The following is a 23,355-nucleotide window of genomic DNA, read 5'->3' as shown; positions in this document are numbered from 1 at the left end:
CATTGTCTATTTCCCTAATGTAGTACGTCCAGTTGACATAACGCCTATACACCGCCCCGGTACCCAAATCTATTAACATCCATGCGAATACAACTTTTACGGATGAGCCTAACTCTTCAGGCCAACCACCATTAAGTTTCTTGCCGAAATACTCTGATCGAACACGACGGACACATGAACTTCAGATGCTCCGTTCTCTTTCAAGAAATAATATCGATCGAGATGGATCAATGCCTCTGTTAACGGCGCAACGGTGCATGCCATCAAAGTCCATAATATGCAAAGTCGTCGTTTCTTAGAAACGAGTCGATCGTGATACTCCATAGCCACGTCTTCCGGAATATCGAACGGGTTGTCACGCGACTGATCATACTTCGCATCATATGTCTCGGCTGCACGTTTGCATGCACCCCTGCAATATGTCTGGAATGAACTGTACCACTGCTTCCGTAAGCTGCCGATTAAGATGTGACTTTCTGATTGTCCTATGAGGCCTCTGTCATTAAATATCAATTGTAGTAGTGCACGGTAGAAGTGCCTGGTGAAGAAGCTTTCGCGCGTTTCGCGAGTCCAAGTCGCTGGAGCTACACTCCTATTAATATTTGATATCGAGCATCAGACAAAAATATGCTATACCTTGACAAGCAAGCATTCTTGCGGTGATCGGCAGTTGAATGGAGTAAGACTGAAGTTGGCGGCTCATGGGGTAGCCTACATCATCTTTCTCTGGAGGTGGGTGTCAATTGCTGATAACCTACCACTATAGGAAGTGAAACATACCGCCATCCTTTTCCGTCATCAAGTTATAGCAACATCCTACTACCGCAACAGCATGGATTTCCTGCGTGTCGACCAGACTTCTCAATGCATGATGTGACAAATTACCGCAAGTATGCAACCCTGCCAACACAATCTTATGTCCGCTTAAACCGGCCCGTTCCACGATATCAGTCAAATCTCCACTATCAACAAACTTCTCAATATGAATAAGTGATCCCACTCCCATTTCCGTATTGGAATTTATCTTCTTGCCACTTTTCCGGTCATATAAATTGTCCAATCTCGCTGCACCTTTCGTTCGTGATTCGACCGTCTCAACCGCAATTACCGAGCAGTTATACTCATGAGCCAACGTACGTGACAAGTATCCTTTCCCGCTTCCCAAATCTATGACATGCGGTGTCGCGACTTTACTGCACACGTCTGATATCGTCGAGGATAAGTATTGGCATTCGTGGATCTTCTTCGGTGACATTCCCACGCATAATGCTGAGCTGTGCAGTGGCGGAACAGGTTTAGACTGTAAATTTTCGTCTGGAAGGCTTCGGTTTATGGAGAGAGAGTGTACCGTAGATAAAAATATCGATAGCGAGTCTGGAGGTTGTAAAGCTGCTCCCCGAACCTTCAGCTGCTGTAGTCCAAAAAAAGTTCAAATCACGTCGAAACTTACAAGTATTCTGTTTAAAAAATATCAAAAAATCTAGAATGTCGTCTAAATCAGCCTGATCAAAAAAAGTAACCCATTGTTCGGGTATTGTGTCCTCAAATAAATCCGGAGACGTGAGGAAAAAGTTTAGGATATGGACGCCTCCTGCCAGACTCTGGACGAATGGGTTAAGGTAGAATTCAGCGAGCGATGAAAGATATTCATCTACCGACGAGAATCTCGGTGGTAAGGGGAATGAGTCCGGCATTGAGACTCATATACTCTAATATTTGGTCCTTTTTGCGGCCAGTGAATTATTGATCTTACTGAGAATAGGAACTATACCTCAATAAAGAAATAGTCGATGTGAAATTGTTCCTCAGACCGAGTGGTCGACAAAAGAAACGCCGCATGGTGGCGCGGCTCGGTTCCTTGTTTTAGCCACAGATGGCTGGTGCGAACAACTTAGGTTGCTGACGGAAAATGGGTTTCGTACCTCTTGGAGTTCTCTAGCTGTAAGGGCGAGTAGTGAGCGGAAACTCTATTCGTAACAGCCCTTTTTTCTTCTGCTGTTCGCCAAACAAAAAAAAATTTTTAATTCGACTCCTTCAATCGGCACGGCTGCACCAAGGAATACCAATTATCCGACTTTCCCACTGCAATAACACGTATTACATCTACTCCGAAATATTATTTTAGTTAAAGCGGAGGGATACAGTTTTAGTTTAATTTCGTGTATGATATTTAGCAGTTTTCCACTACCGCGAAATATTCCAATATTCAAGATGACTGACGCGTTTGTCGTTGTACACGTCGCCACCACTTGCGACGAGCATGGCGTTTACGTTACAAAAGACTCGGCAGAAGTTATTGAGATGGCTTGGATCTTGTTGAACGCGAAAACTTTGGAAGAGGTATGCATTTGGTTGATTAGGCGATGGCTGTTGATCGGGAGCGACCAACGATCAGAAGCATTCCTTTGTCGTCAACAAATTGCCTGAATGACTTTTGTGACAATAACGTGGATCTAACGCATGAATTTAGATGCACCGTGACAATGTTCTCGTGCGGCCTATCAACACGCCGATAACAGCTCTTTGTAGTATGTTGTACAGGATCCACCTATTCTTGCGATCGTACTAACAATATTTACAGCGAGTTTGACTACGCTTACATGGGAGCATGTGCGAAACGCCGGCACTTTCCGCGATGCAATTACGCGATTCGATAATTTTGCTCAAGAGTACTTAATGTCAAAAGGTCTGGATTTCACCTTCGTCACCTTGAACGCGTGGGATCTGCGAGTCCAGCTCCCTCGTGAGGCGAGAGATAAGGCTGTTATCCTTCCACCGTATCTCCAGCACTCAAGATGTTTTGATCTTCGAACTGAGTATACACGTTGGCAGGCTCACCACCCGGAATCTTTGCCATTCTCCGCGTCATCATTGTCGAACATCTGCGCTGCATTGGAAGTCGAGTCAGTTCAGAGTTCTGCGCCCATAAAACATAACCTTCCGTTCCATTTGCAAGCTCTTGCTCCAGCTTCACCAAGACGTGCTATGGAGGAGGCTATAACTCTTGCTCGAGTTTTGCAGGGTCTGATCAAGAAGTCACAACCGCCCGAACAACACCCAGACGTGCTCGTCAAGCCATTAGACGCACGTGCTGATGTTCGCGCCTTTCTTGCTGAGCGCTCGAAGGTTCTGCATTTGTCAAACCTTCCTCACGATACGACACAGAGCGAACTCGAAAGCTGGTTCACTCAATATGGTGGCCGTCCTATTGCTTTCTGGACTTTGAGAACGCCGGATCAGCACAAGCCAACGGGGACTGGATTTGCGGTGTTTTCTTCACATGAGGAGGCTGCAGAGAGTTTGGCTATGAATGGTCGTGCTTTAAATGAGAAGGCTATTGAGGTCTCGCCATCTAGCAGCCGCGTTTTGGATCGCGCTCAGGAAATCTTGACTCCGTTTCCGGTATGTTAATCTTGTATGACTGGACCTGAATACGACATGATACTAATTTTGCATCAGCCAAGTAAGAACCGTCCCAGGCCGGGTGACTGGACTTGCCCGTCTTGCGGTTTCTCCAATTTCCAGCGCCGAACGGCCTGCTTTCGATGCTCGTTCCCTGCTTCGTCGAATACACCCGCGCAAGACCCTATGTTTATGTACAACAACTACGGTCAGAATCCTATGATGATGGCACCATCGAATGGTGGCGGTTTGCCAGGAATGGGTTGGAATGGCAGAGGAGGAAACAACTCCTTTGGTATGGTTCCCTTCCGAGCGGGAGACTGGAAATGCGGAACTGAGGGATGCGGATACCATAATTTCGCGAAGAACGTCTCGTGTTTGAGATGCGGTGCGTCTAGAGCTGGAGCTGCCGTCGTAGCTGATCCAACTCTCATGAACGGTGGTATGGGCATGGTTGATCCCTCCGCAATCGGTGCGGGTATGATGAGTTAGATGAGATATTTTTGCACGGTCGGTCCTTTTTAATATGATTTTTTTTCGCGCTTGAAATCCGCAATCATTGCTCTTGCATTATATATTTTGGACGTGCTACGTTCCTGGTTGTCGACATCGTTTGCGTTAAATGGTTTGTTATTGTAATTTGTGACATGGTGGTGGGATATGGTCGTTTGTGATTTGGTGTGGACGGACTTAAAAAAGTATTTGGCTTTGCGCTTGTATTTTTTATTTATTGACTTCCATCTGTATAATTTGACGGTCAGAGTTTACTTGTGTGAATATCGTGGGATTTTTCTTTCATCTGCGTCGTTATCTCTATTCTTCGTTTTTTAGCTTGATTTTAAGTGTTTCTGTCATATGCAGAGGCGGTGGTGGGGCCCGCTCGATTTCGGTAATTGTCGCTGCTAATAGGAGTTTGGCGCTCAACTATGTCATATATATGTGTAAGATGGAAAAACAAAGGGCGGGACTTGACTCCGATGGCTTCAAAATCAAATATGGGTTTTGTGTGTTTGCTTGCGGGCGACCAAACTTATTGTATTTCGTCGGTGAAAAGGTCAGGATTGTTTGTTAAGTTTCTTCTGATAATAATTGGAACGAGAGGCAGCGAAATGGAAAAAATGATATCTGTGTACATATATTTATTTTGAATCGCCTCCAATGTAAATTTTTTACAACCTTCCCTTCACGCAACAGATTTCTATAAATCGCATCTCGATTGAGCATTGTATGAAAATGCAAAAACTAAGCAAACGCCGAAATTTTGTCCCCACTAATATGACAATAAACTACATAGGAAATACTGAAATACATAAAATATACTACACTAATAGCGTCTGCTGCTCTCCATTTTTGCTAGGAGACTGCCTTCGTGAAACAGCCTTCTATCTTCGTTCACGACCATTATCAGTGGCTCCCCTAGTCCAGACTGAGACCTTGCGCTCACTCCTCGAACTGAAAGATTCCTCTTTACATTGGCGCCGGAACTCTCTTGGGCTGCTTTGCTTCGCGATGCGACGATCTCACTTGATTTATGACGCCTTATTGGCGAATTCGATGGGTCGTCCAGTGGTGGTTCCGTATAGCCGTGATGTCGACTCTGGCTTCGATGGCGACGAAGGCCGCTTTTATAGTTATCTTTTCGCTCACTAAGAGCGTAATCGCCGACAGGACGGTCGGAAGGACGTCGCTGCTGGTCCGGATTATGGCTGCGCCTAGTGCTCGTGGCATCCAACGAATGACCTCGAGAGCGCGCATGACCCTCATCTTGTATTTCCAATTTCCGAGTTTGAGGTTGGTTCTGTAGTACTCGAGTGGCAGTCTCGGCCGAGCTCCTGCTAGTCGCCGAATACCCGTCGCCCATCCTTTCTGGGCTTTCAGATCTGGTAATGGTGTCGTCTACAACGCTTTTTTGTGCCAGAACAGCGTGCAGGCTAGCAATGCTCTCTTTATGCTCGAGTCTCGCTGTTGCCATAATCTGGGAATCCAGGAAAGGGTTTTTGGAACCCACTTTTATGTCCAGTTGCTGCAGTTTTTTGTATAGCGGTATGTTCTCATCATCTTGCTCCTCCTCTTTGACTCCTTGAGGAGTGCTATCCAATAGCGGAGTCCGCAATGGCGAATTCGGCTTTTCTCTGTCACGAATAACGCGATGATGGTCTAATCGCGGAACGGGGGAATCTGAATCAGACGCCGAGAAGTAATTCGAGGATTCCGACGTACTCACTGACACCGGGCTAGCTAGAACTTTATGTTGTGGATCATACTTCACGGAAGTGTCAATCGACCGTGGAAGTATGCTTTCTTTCCGTCTGGCTTCCGATACTGTGTTTGACCGAGCCATGGTCGGCATTGCAAGTGAGCTTGATTCTTGTCGTACATTTTCACCAGATGTACGACCAGGCGGTATAGGACCGTAGTTGTCGTATTGTGTAATTGAGGTTGTGGCAACATTCTCGCCCTGCAATAATCGGTCTAGCAGAGAATCTTTGGTCACCGTTAGATGCTCAGGAGTGGGCGCCACGATTGTCGGTCCGCGATGTTGCTGTCCTGGAAAAGTTGACTTCAGCCGTCGAGCACTTAGTGACTGCATGATCGGACTGTTAAGACTTTTCGAATCTTTTTCTATGGAGAGTCGATGCTGATCCATCGGCTTCGCGAACTCCTCTGGAGTGATCAACGGCGCAGCAAGCGCTTGTCGATGTAACTTCTCAGATTGAGCGAAGGACTCGAGGCGGACTTTCGCTATTTTCTGCACGTATATCGCTCTCGTCGTCTCCACGGCGTGCTTCCACATACTAAAACTGGGCCTGTCGTCGCACGCAATGTAATGCATAAAATCGCTTTGGTTTTCAAATATTGCATGATTCTCAGGTGATTTTAGTGCGAAACATAAATCTGTGGGAGATGCTATCCGAGAGAAATGTTCAGGCTGGAGATTGTAGAAATTGACTTGATTTAGATTGCACAGTAGGATCCGGTCTTTTACCCGAGGCTATGACATCACGTTAGCGTAAATGACAGCAATCTTGTGGATGAAACAGCTTACGTTTGGCTTCTTCGAGATATATAGTGCATTATCTTCCGTGAAAGCCCACCTCTTCGACCACTTATTGAACTTGAGATTAATCGTCAACCACCCAGCCACTGGTGGAGCATACTCCGGTAAAACAGCTTCCACTGTCATAGCCGAGGATGACGAGTGGCACAGCACGACTCGTAAGCGGTTGTCTTTCAACGCATCCCATCCCTTAACGACGTCGTTGACGAGTTCGAAACCCAAGAGCTCTCGTTGCAGGCTATTATTGAAAATTTCCGCAACTCGGAGTGATTCGATGCGATATGGCAGCTTCCCGGATTGTCGTTGAATTATGCTAATGAGAGCTGATGCCGTCATTATCGGTGATATACCACAGGAAACAACTGTGTCTGCGTCAAGCAACTGGATCTGAAGAACGGCAACCTAGCACGGGTGAACGTAAGCAACGATACGAAAATAAATCGTAATTTCTAGACTAGACTTGCCTGATCTCGATTCGATCCATTTGTGACTGGCTCAGTTGGCGACCCAGACGCACTTATGTCAGGGAGAGGAGGAACAAATGTCGGCATCGCTGCTTTCTTTCGACGGAGCGAGCGGTATCGTGTAGGGATATTCATATTGCAGGCTAAAAGACATGGATCATAGTTGAGATATTATGGTATATTTCGATATATCTTTTTAATATTTCGAGTTGGGAGACAGGCGGTGATGGGCAGCCGAGTGGGAGATTTGCTCCACTTAGTTTTTGAGCCATGATGCCGGGCGCAGGCGCGATGAGATTGGATGCGTGGCGTGCGTACGTGAGGCGCAGGCACGGAGTAATTGTGGCTAAGTTTGTGCTCTTTTTAGTTATTTCCGGCCGCAATTGAGCCCAAAAAGGCAATACCCAGCCATAAGCTAGCCTACCCGCGGCTCGTCTTCAGATTAGGTCTTGTGCCAGCCACAGGGTCAGCGCACACAAGACCCTCGGTTGTGGGGATTTACTATCAACAAAAAAGCATCTCATGCACACCATACATCCCATTATTACGAACAACTCTGCCTAATTCCACTTCAACCTAGCCTTATTCTCCGAGACAAAGTCGCTGATAGCCGTCGCGATCTCTTGGTCATCCGTAATAACTTCAGCCATCAATAGCTTCGAAAGCGACAGCGCAGCTGCGAATTGCACTTCAAAACTGTCGCACTTATTCAAACCCTTCAGAAACATCTTCTGAATAATCACAGAGTCAATCCCATTCTCGTCGTCCAGAAGAGCTCTACCGTGGGAAATAAGGATGTCGCATATAATCTGCAGAGCTTCCACCTGCACAGCATTGTGACCCTTGTTGAAGCAATGCATAAACAAAACAATGTTCTCTAGAGACAATTCCTACAAGAGCAGTTAGCTTTCTATAGGCATTTAAAACTGGCATAAATACAATCTACCTTATCCAATAAGCAACACAAGCCAAGGCACCGCAATCCTCCCTCTCTAACTGGCGCTTCATGACTCCTAACCGACGGAATGACCAAGTCCTCGAGCATAGACATCAATGCGAGATTATCCTTCAGGGCCTAACACTTGTAAGCATGTAAACCAATTTCGACCTAATAGCCTTAGAAGCTTACTCCTTCAATATTTTGTAACATGCACTGCGCAATATGCAAGCACTTCAGATTAATCATGACTTCGCGGAGAACACGCTCTTCTGTCGAGCTTCGTCGGGAACCCGTATCAGATCTACGCCGGCTTCCAGTACTAGCCACGGACGCGGGACTATCCACAACAGATAATGCTGAGTGGAACGAATCGTCCGCGTCTTTAACGTCAACCTTTTCAGAGCCAATTTGATCATGCATATCTGAAATGGCTTCGATAATTACTTGGCAAAAGTCACGTTCTCTGATGCAGACCTTTCGTAGGACACTGACTGCATGCTCCGTAATAGTTTCTGGCAATGTCTTCTCACTTAATATGTCTCCTGCTCGACCATTAGATTCTGCACTCATGGCAAAAAAATTAACAAACCGTACGTATAACATTGAATATCTTTCGTCGTCCAGTCTCATCCGAGAAATCCATATTAGAGGTGATGCTAATTAGCTGTTCCAAGATAAACTCCTGCTCAACTGTCGTCGCCGCGTTATCGTCGGCTTTCAAGAATTCGCTGTATTTCTCGATGTAGAATCCTATCTTCGTGACTTCCGGCATCTTATCTTCCAACACATCCTCCATTCCTGTTTCGCGGCAGTAAGCTGCAAAAGAGCGGGCCAGGAAGACAGTCTCAGCAGTGAGATTTTCCCATAGTGTATCTATGGATTCATACTTAGCTCATATTATACCATGATTTGCTGCTTGAACTACATACCAGGAAATCTCAAGTTTTTCATTAAATCCGGACGATAACGGAACAATTCCTTCATAGCTTGTTCCGCTACGTTGCTATTTAACACATCCAATCGTTCCAAGAGCTAAGACGATTATTAACCAGGTACCGTTAAGGCATTAAAGAATAACGCACCTCCAGGATATCATTCCCAGTGTTCTCCAACCACCCAGTGGCAAATGCTTTAACAGCGGCATTCCTAACGGATGCATCGCGATCGTTTAGACCCCATGACAAAACCTTCTCTCTCATACCAATGCTTAAAAGACGAAAATCACCAATGTCAGACAGGACTCGAGCGTAAACGCATCGTCTGGTCGAGGTGTCAACATCCCGAGCTCTCTCCAAGGCGTAAGGAGTCGTGATATTCGACCTGTCAAGGTTGAGCAATACCGCCTTTCGGACGTCACTGGATAGGACATCAGATGACTGCTGACACATAGTATAAGAAGCCGGTACACTTACGCTTTGCTGTCATGTTGTAACGAATTGAGCAGTAACTCGGTAATTGGTTCCGGCTCATCCTCGTCGTCGGTGCCTTGAAGACGAGAGAGACCTATAACAGCCTGGACTCGAACAGAGCTTTCTTTGTCGTGAAGTCTTCTGGCAAACGCAGATCTTAATTCTTGGAACAAATCATCACTATTTTGTAGTTAGCATTCAGCACGGAGAATATACCGGCATAGACAAACGTACTCAATTTCGCCGACACTCTGAACAACTGATGCTAATAGTTGGCAAACTCGATACCGAACTACTTTTGACTTCGCATCTATTCCTTTCAACAAATGTTGAAGCAAGAACTCAACAAATCGAGAATCAGTAGTGCTTGCAGACTCTGCTTCATCATCCACATCCATCATATCCGTGTCGGAATCACGGTCGTTCTCATGGCCACCTCTTGCTGTCAACAATTAGTTTCGCCGGATTTTTATAGTCGTAGCACCAAGAACAAATTACCTTGCAAATTAATATATTCCACAAACTGGCTACAGAACTTGACAATTTTCTCAGCCGCAGGCTCACTCTTCTTGATTGGCAATACGCGATTCAATAAACTTGTGAACTTCCTATTAAACTCGTCCTCATAGCCTCTAGCAGACGCTTGTTGCTGTACAATCCGCAACTTAATGCACAACTTTCGATGGGAAGTAAGTGATCGTTGAGCATCTTGGAATATATGGGAGATGGCTGCTGCAAATGTAGAGGACGGATCCTTGGCAGTGACATTACTGTCGCGGCTTCTCAAACCAACGTCTTCTGGCATAGATGCTCGTTGATGAGATGATTTGGCTACCATTATAATCAATCCAGCTTTTCTAATATTCAGCCTATCTCAAAGTCGTATGTGGAGTATTTAGGTTACAGAGCCGCGATGACCTTTGTTGTCCCAAGGCAGCAAGTTGGTTGCCACGACAACCTTCGGACCCGGTCAAGCTGGCCAATCGGTGCTCCGCTAAATCTGAGTTTCCGTGATACATTCAATACTGAGCTAAAGTTATCGACCACTCGACTTTGTGCCATCAAAGTAAGCGGCAAGTGCCACGAAATTAAGGTCAATTCTTTGTTACTATATTGATTTTTCAATTTTGCATGCCATTAAAGCTGCCAATATGCTTCCACAGTATAGACAGATGATTTGCACCGCGCGATCACTACGGGCCACCCGGTTAGTTTCACTGCGAGTTCCAATACGGTCATATGCGAGCACTCCAGAGTCTGTTCCCAGCAAACAAAGCGAAGAAGTGGAATTGTCAGAAGAGCAGGCTGCTCTCAGCATGCAGGCGCCTAACCGTCAGGAGACCTGGGCTGTGAGCCAACGACCTCGATCACAGGCTATGACCGGTCCGCGATTCGCGCAAAAGAACTTGGCGGCTCAGGTATGCGGTAGTTATGAGACGTTTTATTTTATGTGACACAGTTTATAATTGTTGCTTTATTTGTAGCCACGACCATACGCTGCCATTAATCTTATTGCCGACGAGCCGGTTCGATTTATCGATAGTAATATTGCGGTCTGTGATGGAGGTAAGTTGAAATTCATTGCATTAACAGAGCTCGTAGTCAGTTCTAACGATTTATAGGCAGTGGTGTCCAGGGCCACCCTGTGAGTAGCGTTGTTAGATTTTGGTAGTAAAGATACTAATTAGGATTTTCTGGCAATAGAAAGTCTTTATAAATCTTGATCAAGACGGTCCCAACACCTGCACATATTGTTAGTACCAAATGATTTTTCTTGGAGCCCGAGGCAGCTAACAGACAATGCAGGTGGACTCCGATTCCAGCAAGACAGCCATGGCCACCATTAACTTGTTGACACCGCAAATTCACATATACTTTAAATGGAGCGGAAGAAATCTCACAGGATCGGATTGACGGGAATGTTTGTTATTTATAATGGGTTATATAATTAAAGTAATTTCTCATACTCCATCCCTGGTTCCATACTACGTTGGTAGGAAGTATGGTATATTGCATACAAAACTGAATTTACAAACGGTAAGGATACCTTATCAAGTCTGAATCATAAAGCCTTAAGAATGAGATGATACGCAACAACTCAGGATTGCGATGGGTCCTGGTGAACTGCTGGGCTAGCAAATGCCACCGTACGCGGCATTCAAAAATATCGGTTCGATCTAAGCAGCTTATTGCATTAAATTGTTACCAATAGTTTTTGACCTCTGTTGGATTTTATTGACATCAACGGTAGGCGACGCCGAGAATGCCCATCAGCCCATCAACAAGAAGACTTTTGATGTAACTCCCGGCCAAATATAAAAAGGTTTGCCACTGCCATCGAAGACAAGTCTCAGATACAGTCACGCTATAGCTATAGTTTATAATCATTTGCGTACGTCTCCAGTTGTTACAGCGCACATGACCTATTTCTACCAACTGTATTATCATATTAAAACAACTGTTCATTAGGCACATCACAAGAAAAAATGAGTGCCGTGAGCTCTATAATACATAAATCGCTCGCGGCAAGGTCTACAAGTAATTTTGAACTTAATGCTTCTAGAGCTTCGAGTCTAATTCTCTGAATAAGGTCAAATCCTGCACTGGCGTCGGCGCAGCGGAGACTTTTAAAGAAGCCTTGAAAGCCGTAACGTCATCAATAACCTTCGTCTTCTCATCCGCACTCGGAGGCGTTGTGAGCTTGATCTGTTCGGCAATGAAGTCCTTCGCCTGAAGTTCCCATAAGTCAGTCAAGTTATTTTCAGCAAAAATCACTTGGAGAGCGCCCAAAGGATCTTCCTGAGTCGACAGTTCCACGAGTTGATCCTCGGAAATCAAATCTTCTGCAGAGAGGCTATTTGATTTAGCAAATTCACTAAGCTTAGATTTCAAAACATCCGCCAGAGTGGGCAATGGAGGAGGGCATTGTGATTGAAGCTGAACGACGACCTTTGACCTTGATGGGGATGATGGGTGAATGAAAGTGTAGAACAATTCCAAAACCTCGTCTTTGGCAATCGTGGGCAGAACCTCGGCCTCCTCAGCATCTAAGAAAGTTAGACAAATGGCATTATAAGACAAGTAAACAAAATTCTCACGTCTGCTGAAGTCATAATATCCGTTCTCAATTTGGTTCCAATAACGTGACACTTCCTCCCCAAGATTCTTCAGCTTTTCTTTTCTTTTAAGCACAAGACTCTTCACATGTTTCTGATATTCCTCGTCCGACATATCCTTAATCAGCTTGCCCAAGAAATCGAAGAAAGCATCAATTCTAGTTTCGACATATTCTGTGGTGCGCTCACTCTGAACAAGGACCCGTAATCCATCTAGCGTCTTCGTATTGCGTACGCCACTGAAAACAACATATCCCAGCTGTTCCTTAGTTCTAAGCTGATTGAATGCCGGCTCGCTTGCAATCTGTCCTAGAAGACCAAGGGTTGCTCTCTGCCTTTTATTGGTAAGGTCCCCAACTTGGCAGAAGTACTCAATGCAAGAATTAATGTTTTTCTCGTCTAGTAAGTTGCGCTTGTAGGCAAAACTAGAAGCTATTCCAAAATTTATTAGCTTCAGAACCAATAAACCTACTAATTTGGAACTATACCTTCTGGGAGAATGAGTGATCGTTGACGAATTCCCAACGATGCTGGAAGACTCTTATGCTTCAGTGTTTCATCCACCAGCTTGGCAATATTCAAGGCGTCCTTCATTGACAAAGCAGTGAGACTTATGTAACTAGATTCAGTACCTATGAAATTGCCTTACCTCCTTCAAGACGTTGCCCACGACCAGCACTTCCGTATCAAATTGGCTCAGCATACGAGGAGCAAATTCCTCAACATCCTTCACTTTGAGAGCTAGTGATATTGTTAATAACCTCGGTCAGTTCTCAGACAAGGTAGCGCGAAATGTACTAACCGTCCAATTCTGGCACCGTTTCCTCGCTCAAAAACATATTCTCGGCAAACAAGTACGAAACATAATATCCAATCTGGTAATATGGATTGCCGTAATGCCAGTTCTTTGTCTCTCGCTGCGCCTTCTCTTTCATTACTGCAAAACGCTCCGGATCGACCTTAAAATCTCTGATCTCCTCCAAAACCTTTTTCAAAAGTATGTCCAGTTTATGGTTATATCCAGCTAGTCCGATGAAAGTTCCATCAGAGGTTTGACGAATGGTATAGCTTAATCCTGCGATACTAGCTGCATAGGTATATGCACTCAGCCTATCAATCACAAGGTCAAGGAATATTCGTGATGCAACTTTGTTTTCCGGGGATGCAGATGTAATTGGACTATATTATGTTAGACAGACTCATAACATACCCAAATAAAACAGGTACCAACTTTCTAAGATGTATCTGTACATGAGCTTTGGGAACCCAAAACGTATCATCTTTCTTATACCACAATCGCAGGCCTTGTGCGTCTTTGATAAGAGTCGGGTTCTTGGCTGGGGATTCAATTTCCTTCTTGTCCACATCAAATTTCGTGGCAATAAACTCATTCTTTGCTGGCAAGTGCAAGTGATCATTCAGTGGAGCATCTGCAATTCTTGCCAACAAGGACGGGCTAATGTTCTCGATTTTGTATTCAGTGCCATACCACTGCTCCTTCTGATCCCAGTTGCCGGGATAATCTTGACTGACCAACATAAATCGGAATGTCTCTGAAGAAAAGTACTTCGTTGAGGCCGCGATAGCCTGCTCATCGAACTCTCGATAAAGAGATGTTCCACTTAAAATCCAGTCCCGTGGCATCGGTCGTTGCATAATTGCCGCTAACCTGGACGTAGTTGTAGAAGCAGGCGACTTTTGCCTGAATCTGAAACTTGCCTCCGCGACATCTCGCAATTCGTCGTAGATCCAATTCTGAGGAGGGGTCGCCTGTAAGAGCTTGAGATATTGGAAAACTGTCACGATAACTTCTTCATAATTTTCTATTACGATATGATAAGTAAGGGTCGTACAGAAATATTATATACATTACACTTACTTATGCCGTCAGGTGTAAGGTCCACAGTGATTTGGAATAAATCATAGCCTTCACTGATATGGGAAGTACCGGCAGAAAGGGAGTTGGCCCAAGACTTCCCTTTCAAATAATGAAGTATAGATCCGGGGCCCTCATGGCCTATCAAGTGCGAGTAGTAATTTCCTGGATGGCTTTTAAACAGCGGCCGTTGATCCGGGAATGGGAATGTAAGCTCGACGTACTTATCGTCCATCACTGGCTTGGCATAAATTTGTTTCTAGATAATAGCAACATCAAATTAGCCAACCTTTATTGCGGACAAGGGAAATCATTTACAACTTACTTGTAACTCCTTTGCAGTAAACGGAGCGCCTGGAAACACCGGCGCAGCAATCTTAGCGTTAGGGACATCCGAGAAGTTCTCCACTGTCCACTCTTGCAGCTTCTCAAGCGGCTCTGGAAAAATTAGTACAATCAATGGGATGATATACATAAAACTATCGTACCTCGACCGAGAATAACAAGTTTCATGACATTGGCCGAGTAATACTTCCGATGAAATTTCAGCAACTCGTCGCGGACGTCGAGGCCTTTGGACATTGGCGTAAGATCGAGAGTCTCCAAATTTCCCGTGCTGAAGTTCGAATAAGGATGGTCAGGATTAGAAAGTGATCTTTCTAATTGATACAATCTCCAGGTGTCAGACTGGAGATTCTTTTTGTTTTCTGTTGACGAATTAGTTTCTCGAGCACTCAATAACATCAACTTCCTACCGGAATCAACAGCTCTAATTTCGCGATCCTTGCAATCGGGTAGGAACAATGGCGAGATGAAGAACTGTGCAAATCTGTCTAAAGCACCCTCTAAGTACTCATGATCTACTTCGAAGTAGTAGTTGGTCTCCTTGGTATCAGTGTAGGCGTTGGAGTGGCCGGAGTGGGATGCAAGATATTCACTGTATTCATTCTCTTTCGGATATTTTTCTGTGCCCATAAAGAGGAGATGCTCACAGAAGTGAGCGAGACCTTGGATGTCCTTTGGATCAGAGAAGCTTCCGACTCGCACATCCAGAGCTGCTGAAGCCTTGTCTGTATCAGGGTCATGGATCAATAAGGCTTCAAGTTCATTAGCGAGCTTTATAACTTTGTAGCTGCGGTTATCGATTTCAGGACGTTCCAAGTTAGTTGCAATAACTTCAAAGCCGGGCGCTTCATGAACGGGCCCTCCACCAGACATCAATGGGTTCTGGAACATCTTGGTCATGTATGAAGACGACGAGGAAGTAAACTGACTATAAAATTTAGAAATTCCTACTTTTGAAGCGCAATAGGAATGACCAAGAGGACTGTAGACTAGAAACGAGATTGACGAAGCAACGGTAGCGGTCGTTGCCCAGTAATAACAACTTCTGGACGAGAGAAACGCGCGGAAACGAGCGACCATTCAGATACAACTTTTGGAGGCTAGTTGCATGCAACCCAGGGAAAAGGTCAATTAGAACCAGTCGGCCAAGTTGTCTCAGTACGGGGTTCGATGAGGAAGTTTGGAGATTAATGAACCAGCACACTTAACTCGGCTCGGCCAGGACGCTTAGCCCGTTGTATTTTTGTGAATGTATACGCGCCACAAGTATTCTTAAGAAAAATAAGGTTTCATTCTCTTAGGCACCTTCGTTTCTCGAACAACAAAGCCTCATTTATGGCCCTCCTTAAATACTCTATGCTGAGTCGAATATGGAGCGCTAAGATAGCAGTATACAGTATTCTATGTTTGCGAGAATAATCAGAATACACGCAAATCGAATGCGACCACGTCATTTGATACACCTCATTTGAACTGTCCCGTGTTCGCTACATCCAACATATTTCTGTCGTAACTTAGTAAAACCACGAAACCTATGTATTAATAGCTGACACCAATATATGCAATAGCTTTAGAATTCAAAATATTTACAGAAAATATATACAAATTTGATGAATAATACTTCAGACCAATGTATTCCAAGTCAAACACCGTCCCATACTAGATCAAATGCCGAAACGTTCAAATGGCAGCCAGAACTGACCTTAGATGTAAAGCCAATACAGAATACGGATTACCTTTCTGCAAAACATGTTGCACAATATACCTCTTCGTTGGGGAATCTGCAGCGAGAAGTTAGCCGCTTAAGACATCTAACTTCGCAAAAATATTATACCACTTACATATCATGACTGCATTTGCTACAGCATAATGACCGACAAATAGCACACTGACGTATACATATTAAGCAAGTAATCTCCCGGCATGAATCACATACACAATTTTCTGCCGACAAGAGTGAAGGGTTTTGCCGATGGCAAACATGACAACGGATTAGCGCGTTATACCGTCGTGATTTGTCGAGAACACTTCTTCATGCAGTGATTAGTGGACAATTTAAATCGTAGCATAAAACTCATGCACTGGATGGACAAACAGGACATACTGTTCATTCTCGGACGACCCGTTTTCTTTCTTCGGCTTCTTCGTGACCTTCTGCACGTTTGTCGGCATTAATGGTCTGACTCTGGCTATACTATCGGTCTTAGATACATCCATCTGTGATAATGTCGGCGACGACTGTCTAACGCCTGCATATTCTGCCTTTCCAGTCGGAGATGACAAGGAATCAGTGGTTTTTCGCTTTCGATATATTGGCGACATCATGAGTCAAATCACTTATATCTCCTCCAAAGTGACAATAATATAGGCCGGTAAAGCGTCTAACAATCAAAGTATATGCCCAACAAATTTAAAGCTTTGAAATGTATTGATAATTGTCGCGATCCATTGATTTGGCACATGAACGTCAGTGGATACCGCGCATTACCACTGACCTGTCCGAGCCGATCGCCCTTGCCCTCGCCCTAACCTTCAAGTTTGCAGCGGGATTGGAAATGTAAGCTACAGAGAACCTAAACTTAACGAGTTCGGCAATCCCCGCCGGCATAAGGTCACAAAGCCGCACGAACTTTTGCCCAGGTGTACAACCTGGGAGGCCCATCAGGCTCAACCAGACATTATTATCATCATAACTCGACGCCCGTACTGAATCACGGATAAAATATTTCAATTGCAGGTACAAATGCAACTATAAGTCAGACAATGCCTCCATCAGAAGTGTCAACGGCGTCTGATTCTAAGGAAGCCATGCTGAAGTCGGAGATTTCGTCCACAGTCGAGTCAAAGTCGTCTACTGTTGCTCACTCTACCGGTCAACAGATTGGCACCGATGATGAAACCCCGTTGAGCGTGTTTTTAAGTACATTCAAGGGTGCTAGAACGCAGTGGGTCGCAAGACAGGTTATTATTATGATATGCTTGCTATTCCGGCTAGGGGTAGGTCTAGGGCCGTATTCTGGTAATGTCGGTTTAATCAAATGTGAATATGAACTCTGCTAATAATATCGGCCGGCAGGATTCAATGATTCCCCAATGCATGGCGATTTTGAAGCTCAAAGACATTGGATGGAGATTATGTATCATCTGCCCATGAAGGACTGGTATTGGTACGATTTACAATATTGGGGCCTCGACTATCCACCATTAACAGCGTATCATTCTTGGGTGTTGGGCGCCATGTATGTTAAAAACCTAGTCTCAGTATTAGAGTTTTCTCCAATGTACGGATAGCTGATGCTTACTAGAGGCTCCAAAATCAAGCCGTCATGGTTTGCACTTGATACATCGAGAGGTTGTGAAGATGTCGATCTGAAGTCCTATATGCGTAGCACAGTTCTAATCAGCGAACTGCTCATATATATTCCGGCAGTGTCAGTTTTTGTGCGATGGACCATTAAGAGCCAGAAACTGTCTCCGTTGCATCATAGTATCGCGTCTGCTGCGATCTTATTGCAGCCAGCATTAATACTGGTCGATCATGGACATTTCCAGTAAGCTTGATTCCGACAATTCGTTATTGTCATAACCATCTAACTCGACCTGAGGTACAATGCAGTAATGCTGGGACTCGCGCTAATTGCAATTGCCAATATACTAAACGACAAGCTAGTAGTTGGATCAGTTTTCTTTGTCCTCTCTCTTTGTTTCAAGCAGATGGCTCTTTATTATTCTATTCCGATATTCGCATATCTCCTTGGCATTTGCCTATTCCCCCGATTGAATTTGCCTCGGTTAATATCACTAGCGGTATCAGTTGTTGCAACATTTGCATTGGTTTTGGCGCCGATCGTCATAACCAACAGTGACGGCCTGAAAGGGGCATACCGTCAAGTTTTACAGATATTAATTAGAATCTTCCCATTCGCTCGCGGACTATGGGAGGACAAAGTGGCCAACTTTTGGTGCACTTTGAACACCTTTGTAAAGCTGAAGCGCTTATACTCAGCCGACACACTCCAACGTTTTAGGTAATAGTTCTTTGTCACGCCAAACATCTCGCGTTCTGACTAGTTCTAGTCTGGTTGCCACATTAGTATCGGTCCTCCCGGCATTTTTCATGCTTTTAGTGTATCCCCGCAAAAAGGCATTGATATGGGGTGTGTCAGCGTCTGCATGGGGATTCTTTTTGTTTTCCTTCCAAGTTCACGAGAAGAGTGTTTTGTTACCGCTGCTTCCTGTCACGCTGCAGTTAGCTGCAGAGCCCGGAGTAAACATTCAGAGTTACATTTACTGGATTAACAACGTCGCCGTTTTCAGGTACCATTCCGCCACATTCTCCATCGAAGTAGCTAACTGTCTGTAGCTTATGGCCCTTGCTGAAACGAGACCGGCTACTGCTGCAATATTTTGTGGTTTCCTTCTTGTCCAACTGGCTAATGGCATCCTTTACAAAACTCCCAGACGCACTACTTGGCAAGCTTATCATATCGGTAAGCAATTATAATAGAATTTGCGGTGGACGCGGATCTGGGTTTAACCGAGGCTGTAGATGTCATACGCGGGAATCGCCCTGCTTCATATCCTTGAATTCCTCATCGACCCCCCTGCCCGATATCCGGACCTTTGGGTTATCGGCAATACTACACTGAGTTTTGGATGTTTCACAATTTTCTTGTTCTGGAACTACATCCAATTATACAAGGCTTGCCGAGCGAAGGTGTAAGGAAGAAATAATATGAAAGCGATATGTACATTAGTGTATGCGGAGTGCGCCGTACGAGATGAAATTCATATGTACAAGAAGAAGTTTGATACATACTTGTATCGTCCTGATATGTATATGTACAGTTTTCACAATAGTTGTTGATCGTAGGGGAGACAAATATTGCAGTGGGCATCACGATTCTCAAATGCTTTGTTTCATATCACGCATCGTAGTTAAACATTGAATCCGAATCCCTTCATGCATGCTTTGTAATTCTGGATTAATTCCGCACACTGAGACTGACCGTCCACGCTCATCAGCATGCATTCATCTCGCGCGACCTTCTCGTCAATGCAAACACAGCAAGGCTTTGGTCGTTCTGTATATCGTCAGAAGTCTTCAATATGAGGTCTTTACTGAGTGGTATTTGGTACCTTGATTTGTTTCACTAGATGCTATTATAATAATTAGTAATCAACATTTTATCATTTCATCAAAATCGTAACTTACGCTTAGCGCAAGACGGGCCATCACTACTTGCCGACTGGACAGCGGTCGTATTTACTGCAAGATCAAATGCCATTTTGCGATAGTAAAACAATCAGATAATCCCAAAATATATATTTGCCTGAAATTGTCTAACAGTAGTTGTTTCGGGTGCAAATTCTTGTCGCCAGACCTGATTATAAATTGCTCGCCCTTCAATTGCCACGGTTACGGAATTTCTAACTTTCGCATGAATTCGGGATGTGTCGTACTCTTAATTACTTACCCCAAGCGTAACTTCGAGGCCCGGGCGCCCGGCTTAACTTTAAAGATGCTTGTATTTGGCCCAACTTCCAGTTAGGGGCAAAGTATACACGCGTTTGCGACTTCGACAGCGGACAAGTTTTGCTTTGCAATATAATTCCTTACTAACGCAAACACCCAGCTCCGCAATTACATATTGGTTGGTATCAAAAAATGGCGGATAATAAGTTTTCGCTCGAGAACAAGAGCCTTAAGCTTGATTCCGCGAGCGACATCGCACCTTATATCGAACAACTTGAGAAGCTTGACGGTCTCGAGGCTATTGATCTGTCCGGTAATACCTTTGGCGTGGACGCCTGTTCAGCATTGGCAGAAGCTTTAAAAACAAAGAAATCTTTAAAGGTATTCTCATACTTTTCTATATATATAAAATCAAATGCAATGCCATTCCTACAGGAATCGGGCATTACGAGTTTTTTTTTTTTTTTTTTTTTTTTTGGTTTTGCGAAACTAAACTTGTTCAGGAAGCCAATTTCGCGGATATGTTCACCGGCAGATTGAAAGACGAGATTCCAGCGTGCCTGTCCGTTCTCTTCCCTGCACTTCTAGAGCTCCCTGATCTTCACACAATAGACCTATCAGACAATGCTTTCGGCCTTAGCGCTGTTGATCCGTTGGCAGATTTCCTTTCGAAGCACACTCCCCTCCAGCATTTGTACTTGTCAAATAACGGATTTGGTCCTATAGCTGGGTCCAAGGTTGCTCTAGCACTCAAATCGTTGGCTACGGCAAAGGAAGAGGCCAAGAGCAAATATTCATTGAAGACTGTTATCTGTGGACGTAATCGTTTGGAGAACGGCAGCATGGAAGCTTGGAGCTCGTGCTTTGCCGCGAACAAGGATATTAAAGAAATTAGACTATATCAGAACGGTATTCGGCAAGAGGGAATAAGGCATCTACTCACCACAGGCCTTGTCAACAGCAAGAAATTGCAAAAGTTGGATCTTCAGGACAATACTTTTACTGTGAAAGGTGCGCTGGCATTAGCTAGGGTCCTGCCAAATTGGTCGGAAGAACTTGTCGAACTTGGCATTGGTGATTGCTTGCTTTCTACGCGTGGGGGCGAGGTTTTGGGGAAGGCTTTAGTGGAAGCAGGAAAATTCCCAAATCTTAGGATTCTTCGATTGCAGTACAATGAGATCGATCTAAACGGCGTCCAACTTCTGAAAGAGGCTCTTGTCGCAAATCTCGAGGCTTTGGAGAAGTTAGAATTGAACGGAAACAAGTTTTCTGAAGATGATCCGATTGTCACCGAGATTCTTGATATATTTGAGAGTCGAGGGTTCGGTGAGTTGGATAACTTGAGTGATATGGAGGAGGAATCAGAAGAAGAAGAAGAAGAAGAAGAAGAAGAAGAAGAGGAGGAGGAGGAGGAGGAGAGCGAAGAGGAGCAGGTAGAAGAAGAAATAACCAAACTGGCAGAGGAAATAGAGAAGTATGCTGCAGAAGAAGAAGAAGATGGCGATGTTGACAAAGACTCGAAGGAAGAAGACGAATTTGCCGTTAAGATCGGGAAATTGTCTGTTTAAGAACTTGTTCTTTTTCATGTATATAATGAAGCGAGGACATATAGCAATATGGTACAGTAGAGCATAATAATAATTGTGCAATCTTCCTGGGCTGTCTTCCTCTCTATGTGTGATGATTTCATAGAACTCGATAAATTTTGTAACTACAGTTCCTCCGGTTCATCATTTGCAAATATCTCATCGTCAGCAAAATAGACGTAGCCAATGCCCCTGTACGACATACCCTTCTTTTCAACACCAGCGAGCAACTTATCTTTCTTTATCCATAGTCTCTCCAGCCACTTCTCCAAGCCACGACGGTTAGTAGGTATCTGCATAGGGGATATTCTTTGAACATGCACATGAAACTCCCACGAACCCGGCTTCCCCAGCAAAATATCTATTAACGAAGGCGCCAGAGTCCTGCTTTCGTGCACTGCCACCTTCGCTGTCCTAGCCTCGTTGATGCTGTTCCTTGCCTTCGGTTCTGATGATCCTTCTCCAGAATCGTCTTGATAGTCTAGTCCATTTGCAACGGCTGCACTTTCATCGTCCACATCTTCGATTCGACGGTAGACAAACGTAACGTCATAAACCAACTTAAACTCGGTCTCTTTTAAAAGATGCTTCATAATCGGCACAAAGGCTATAACTCTGATTCGTAAGCATTTGTCGCTAATGTAGAGCAACTTTTTGATTATTTTGTACCTTCAAATCTCGGATACAAGCAATGAGAAAGAACCGGAAGGCCATTTGCTTTGCAATACCTAATGTGCTATTCAGCTTTAGTTTAAATTTCTTCGCATCCGTAACGAGAAGTAAGTAAGGAAAAACCTCATATGCGAGATCCATTGAAAACTTCACAGTTTCCGGAAAGAGAACAAGCCCTAATCCCAATGAGCCGCCAACAATCAGTAGTATATATTGCTAAATAAATTACAGTATCGCGACGTCGTCAATTGGCGAAAAATAGCCTCCTTCTGCTCAGGAGTATCGAAAGTCCAATCTTGCGCGACCCATAGACTGGAAAAAAGCCAATACAGAGAAGGTACGCTGTACAATGCTCTCCATACAAGAAACCTACAGCGCCCGCGCAAGCCATAAACTGTTGACAGCGCGTGTAGTAAAACGTAGTCGCCGAGTGATCGATGGTTGCCTGCGATTTTCTGTCAGGGCAGAGATACGGACATCTGTCAATGCATATACATATTAACACTGCGCTAGTATTGGGCTCAAGTATGTCCCCGCTAAATGAGACCTGGATCTTCTTTATAGTCTGTACAAAAATCAGAAATAAATATCGATCAGAGTGCACGCTAGAGACAGCTACAACAGACCTCCACTATAAAGAATAAATATCCCCAGAGCGAAGCCGAAATTATGATAGAAAGCGAAATTGATGTGGTTGGCGCCAATTTTAGCAAACAACTAAGAATTGTTAAGGCTAAGCTGCTCAGTAAAATGTCACCTATTGCTGAAGCTGCAAGCAAGGTCAACTTGATGATCTGTCGCGGGGGTAGCGTTTCCATGGCAATCATATTACTGGCAAGCGTTCTGAGTATGCTAGATATCAACAAATACTTCGCAATCACCTAGCAAGATTGATAAATACTCCCTTTGTCAAGCTGTAGAAAACTTGGAGGTGTAAGAGACCTCAATCGGAATATGCTTGCATATCTAGGATTGTTTACACTTCGCGTAAGGCTGACAACGTTCCCAAAT

At 44.4% G+C, this 23,355-nt stretch overlaps 10 protein-coding genes across 10 annotated transcripts; 4 read left to right on the top strand and 6 right to left on the bottom strand.

Annotated features, from left to right (window-relative positions):
* Positions 1 to 108: 108 nt before the first annotated feature.
* V1513DRAFT_427608 (methyltransferase domain-containing protein) lies at positions 109 to 1,694 on the bottom strand (the record flags this gene model as incomplete). Its single annotated transcript, XM_066896227.1, has 4 exons — positions 109 to 584; positions 637 to 726; positions 781 to 1,389; positions 1,451 to 1,694. The coding sequence occupies 4 exons, from the start codon at positions 1,692 to 1,694 to the stop codon at positions 109 to 111; spliced, it is 1,419 nt and encodes a 472-aa protein (XP_066751196.1).
* Positions 1,695 to 2,211: 517 nt separating this feature from the next.
* Positions 2,212 to 3,894, top strand: V1513DRAFT_384847 (uncharacterized protein; the record flags this gene model as incomplete). Its single annotated transcript, XM_066895189.1, has 4 exons — positions 2,212 to 2,340; positions 2,471 to 2,528; positions 2,582 to 3,402; positions 3,460 to 3,894. 4 exons carry the CDS (start codon positions 2,212 to 2,214, stop codon positions 3,892 to 3,894), a joined length of 1,443 nt encoding a protein of 480 aa, XP_066751195.1.
* A 584-nt stretch (positions 3,895 to 4,478) lies between these two features.
* On the bottom strand, positions 4,479 to 7,176 carry V1513DRAFT_487055 (uncharacterized protein). Its single transcript, XM_066900515.1, has 3 exons — positions 6,925 to 7,176; positions 6,449 to 6,862; positions 4,479 to 6,394 (listed from the first exon to the last, which is right to left on the bottom strand). Exons 1-3 carry the CDS (start codon positions 7,057 to 7,059, stop codon positions 4,727 to 4,729), a joined length of 2,217 nt encoding a protein of 738 aa, XP_066751194.1. The 5' UTR covers positions 7,060 to 7,176; the 3' UTR covers positions 4,479 to 4,726.
* Positions 7,177 to 7,377: 201 nt separating this feature from the next.
* Positions 7,378 to 10,177, bottom strand: V1513DRAFT_405359 (nuclear condensing complex subunit). The gene is made up of 9 exons (XM_066895606.1): positions 9,772 to 10,177; positions 9,508 to 9,715; positions 9,277 to 9,453; positions 8,947 to 9,220; positions 8,794 to 8,896; positions 8,459 to 8,737; positions 8,054 to 8,406; positions 7,871 to 7,999; positions 7,378 to 7,814 (listed from the first exon to the last, which is right to left on the bottom strand). Exons 1-9 carry the CDS (start codon positions 10,109 to 10,111, stop codon positions 7,485 to 7,487), a joined length of 2,193 nt encoding a protein of 730 aa, XP_066751193.1. The 5' UTR covers positions 10,112 to 10,177; the 3' UTR covers positions 7,378 to 7,484.
* A 147-nt stretch (positions 10,178 to 10,324) lies between these two features.
* V1513DRAFT_452421 (zinc-finger domain-containing protein) lies at positions 10,325 to 11,348 on the top strand. Its single transcript, XM_066899121.1, has 5 exons — positions 10,325 to 10,691; positions 10,758 to 10,839; positions 10,896 to 10,918; positions 10,978 to 11,026; positions 11,080 to 11,348. Exons 1-5 carry the CDS (start codon positions 10,425 to 10,427, stop codon positions 11,118 to 11,120), a joined length of 462 nt encoding a protein of 153 aa, XP_066751192.1. The 5' UTR covers positions 10,325 to 10,424; the 3' UTR covers positions 11,121 to 11,348.
* Positions 11,349 to 11,575: 227 nt separating this feature from the next.
* On the bottom strand, positions 11,576 to 15,892 carry V1513DRAFT_452415 (Metalloenzyme, LuxS/M16 peptidase-like protein). The gene is made up of 9 exons (XM_066899120.1): positions 15,021 to 15,892; positions 14,754 to 14,972; positions 14,591 to 14,703; positions 14,269 to 14,524; positions 13,621 to 14,212; positions 13,192 to 13,568; positions 13,039 to 13,130; positions 12,878 to 12,977; positions 11,576 to 12,821 (listed from the first exon to the last, which is right to left on the bottom strand). Exons 1-9 carry the CDS (start codon positions 15,688 to 15,690, stop codon positions 11,833 to 11,835), a joined length of 3,408 nt encoding a protein of 1,135 aa, XP_066751191.1. The 5' UTR covers positions 15,691 to 15,892; the 3' UTR covers positions 11,576 to 11,832.
* Positions 15,893 to 17,203: 1,311 nt separating this feature from the next.
* Positions 17,204 to 19,445, top strand: V1513DRAFT_405352 (glycosyl transferase). Its single transcript, XM_066895605.1, has 7 exons — positions 17,204 to 17,629; positions 17,687 to 17,849; positions 17,916 to 18,161; positions 18,216 to 18,638; positions 18,688 to 18,927; positions 18,974 to 19,100; positions 19,160 to 19,445. The coding sequence occupies exons 1-7, from the start codon at positions 17,374 to 17,376 to the stop codon at positions 19,331 to 19,333; spliced, it is 1,629 nt and encodes a 542-aa protein (XP_066751190.1). The 5' UTR covers positions 17,204 to 17,373; the 3' UTR covers positions 19,334 to 19,445.
* On the bottom strand, positions 19,328 to 20,023 carry V1513DRAFT_420219 (cytochrome C oxidase copper chaperone-domain-containing protein). Its single transcript, XM_066895932.1, has 3 exons — positions 19,826 to 20,023; positions 19,750 to 19,770; positions 19,328 to 19,694 (listed from the first exon to the last, which is right to left on the bottom strand). Exons 1-3 carry the CDS (start codon positions 19,896 to 19,898, stop codon positions 19,549 to 19,551), a joined length of 240 nt encoding a protein of 79 aa, XP_066751189.1. The 5' UTR covers positions 19,899 to 20,023; the 3' UTR covers positions 19,328 to 19,548.
* A 255-nt stretch (positions 20,024 to 20,278) lies between these two features.
* Positions 20,279 to 21,654, top strand: V1513DRAFT_433795 (uncharacterized protein; the record flags this gene model as incomplete). The annotated part of the gene is made up of 2 exons (XM_066896450.1): positions 20,279 to 20,467; positions 20,590 to 21,654. The coding sequence occupies 2 exons, from the start codon at positions 20,279 to 20,281 to the stop codon at positions 21,652 to 21,654; spliced, it is 1,254 nt and encodes a 417-aa protein (XP_066751188.1).
* Positions 21,655 to 21,661: 7 nt separating this feature from the next.
* Positions 21,662 to 23,310, bottom strand: V1513DRAFT_452398 (uncharacterized protein). Its single transcript, XM_066899119.1, has 6 exons — positions 22,971 to 23,310; positions 22,840 to 22,909; positions 22,574 to 22,789; positions 22,468 to 22,520; positions 22,342 to 22,408; positions 21,662 to 22,279 (listed from the first exon to the last, which is right to left on the bottom strand). The coding sequence occupies exons 1-6, from the start codon at positions 23,169 to 23,171 to the stop codon at positions 21,798 to 21,800; spliced, it is 1,089 nt and encodes a 362-aa protein (XP_066751187.1). The 5' UTR covers positions 23,172 to 23,310; the 3' UTR covers positions 21,662 to 21,797.
* Between the last annotated feature and the right edge of the window lie 45 nt (positions 23,311 to 23,355).

This window comes from Lipomyces chichibuensis (genome assembly GCF_038497645.1).
Source record: "Lipomyces chichibuensis strain CBS 12929 unplaced genomic scaffold V1513scaffold_47, whole genome shotgun sequence".
NCBI classification, from domain to species: Eukaryota; Fungi; Ascomycota; class Lipomycetes; order Lipomycetales; family Lipomycetaceae; genus Lipomyces; species Lipomyces chichibuensis.
This window is presented reverse-complemented; position numbering and strand designations above follow the sequence as displayed.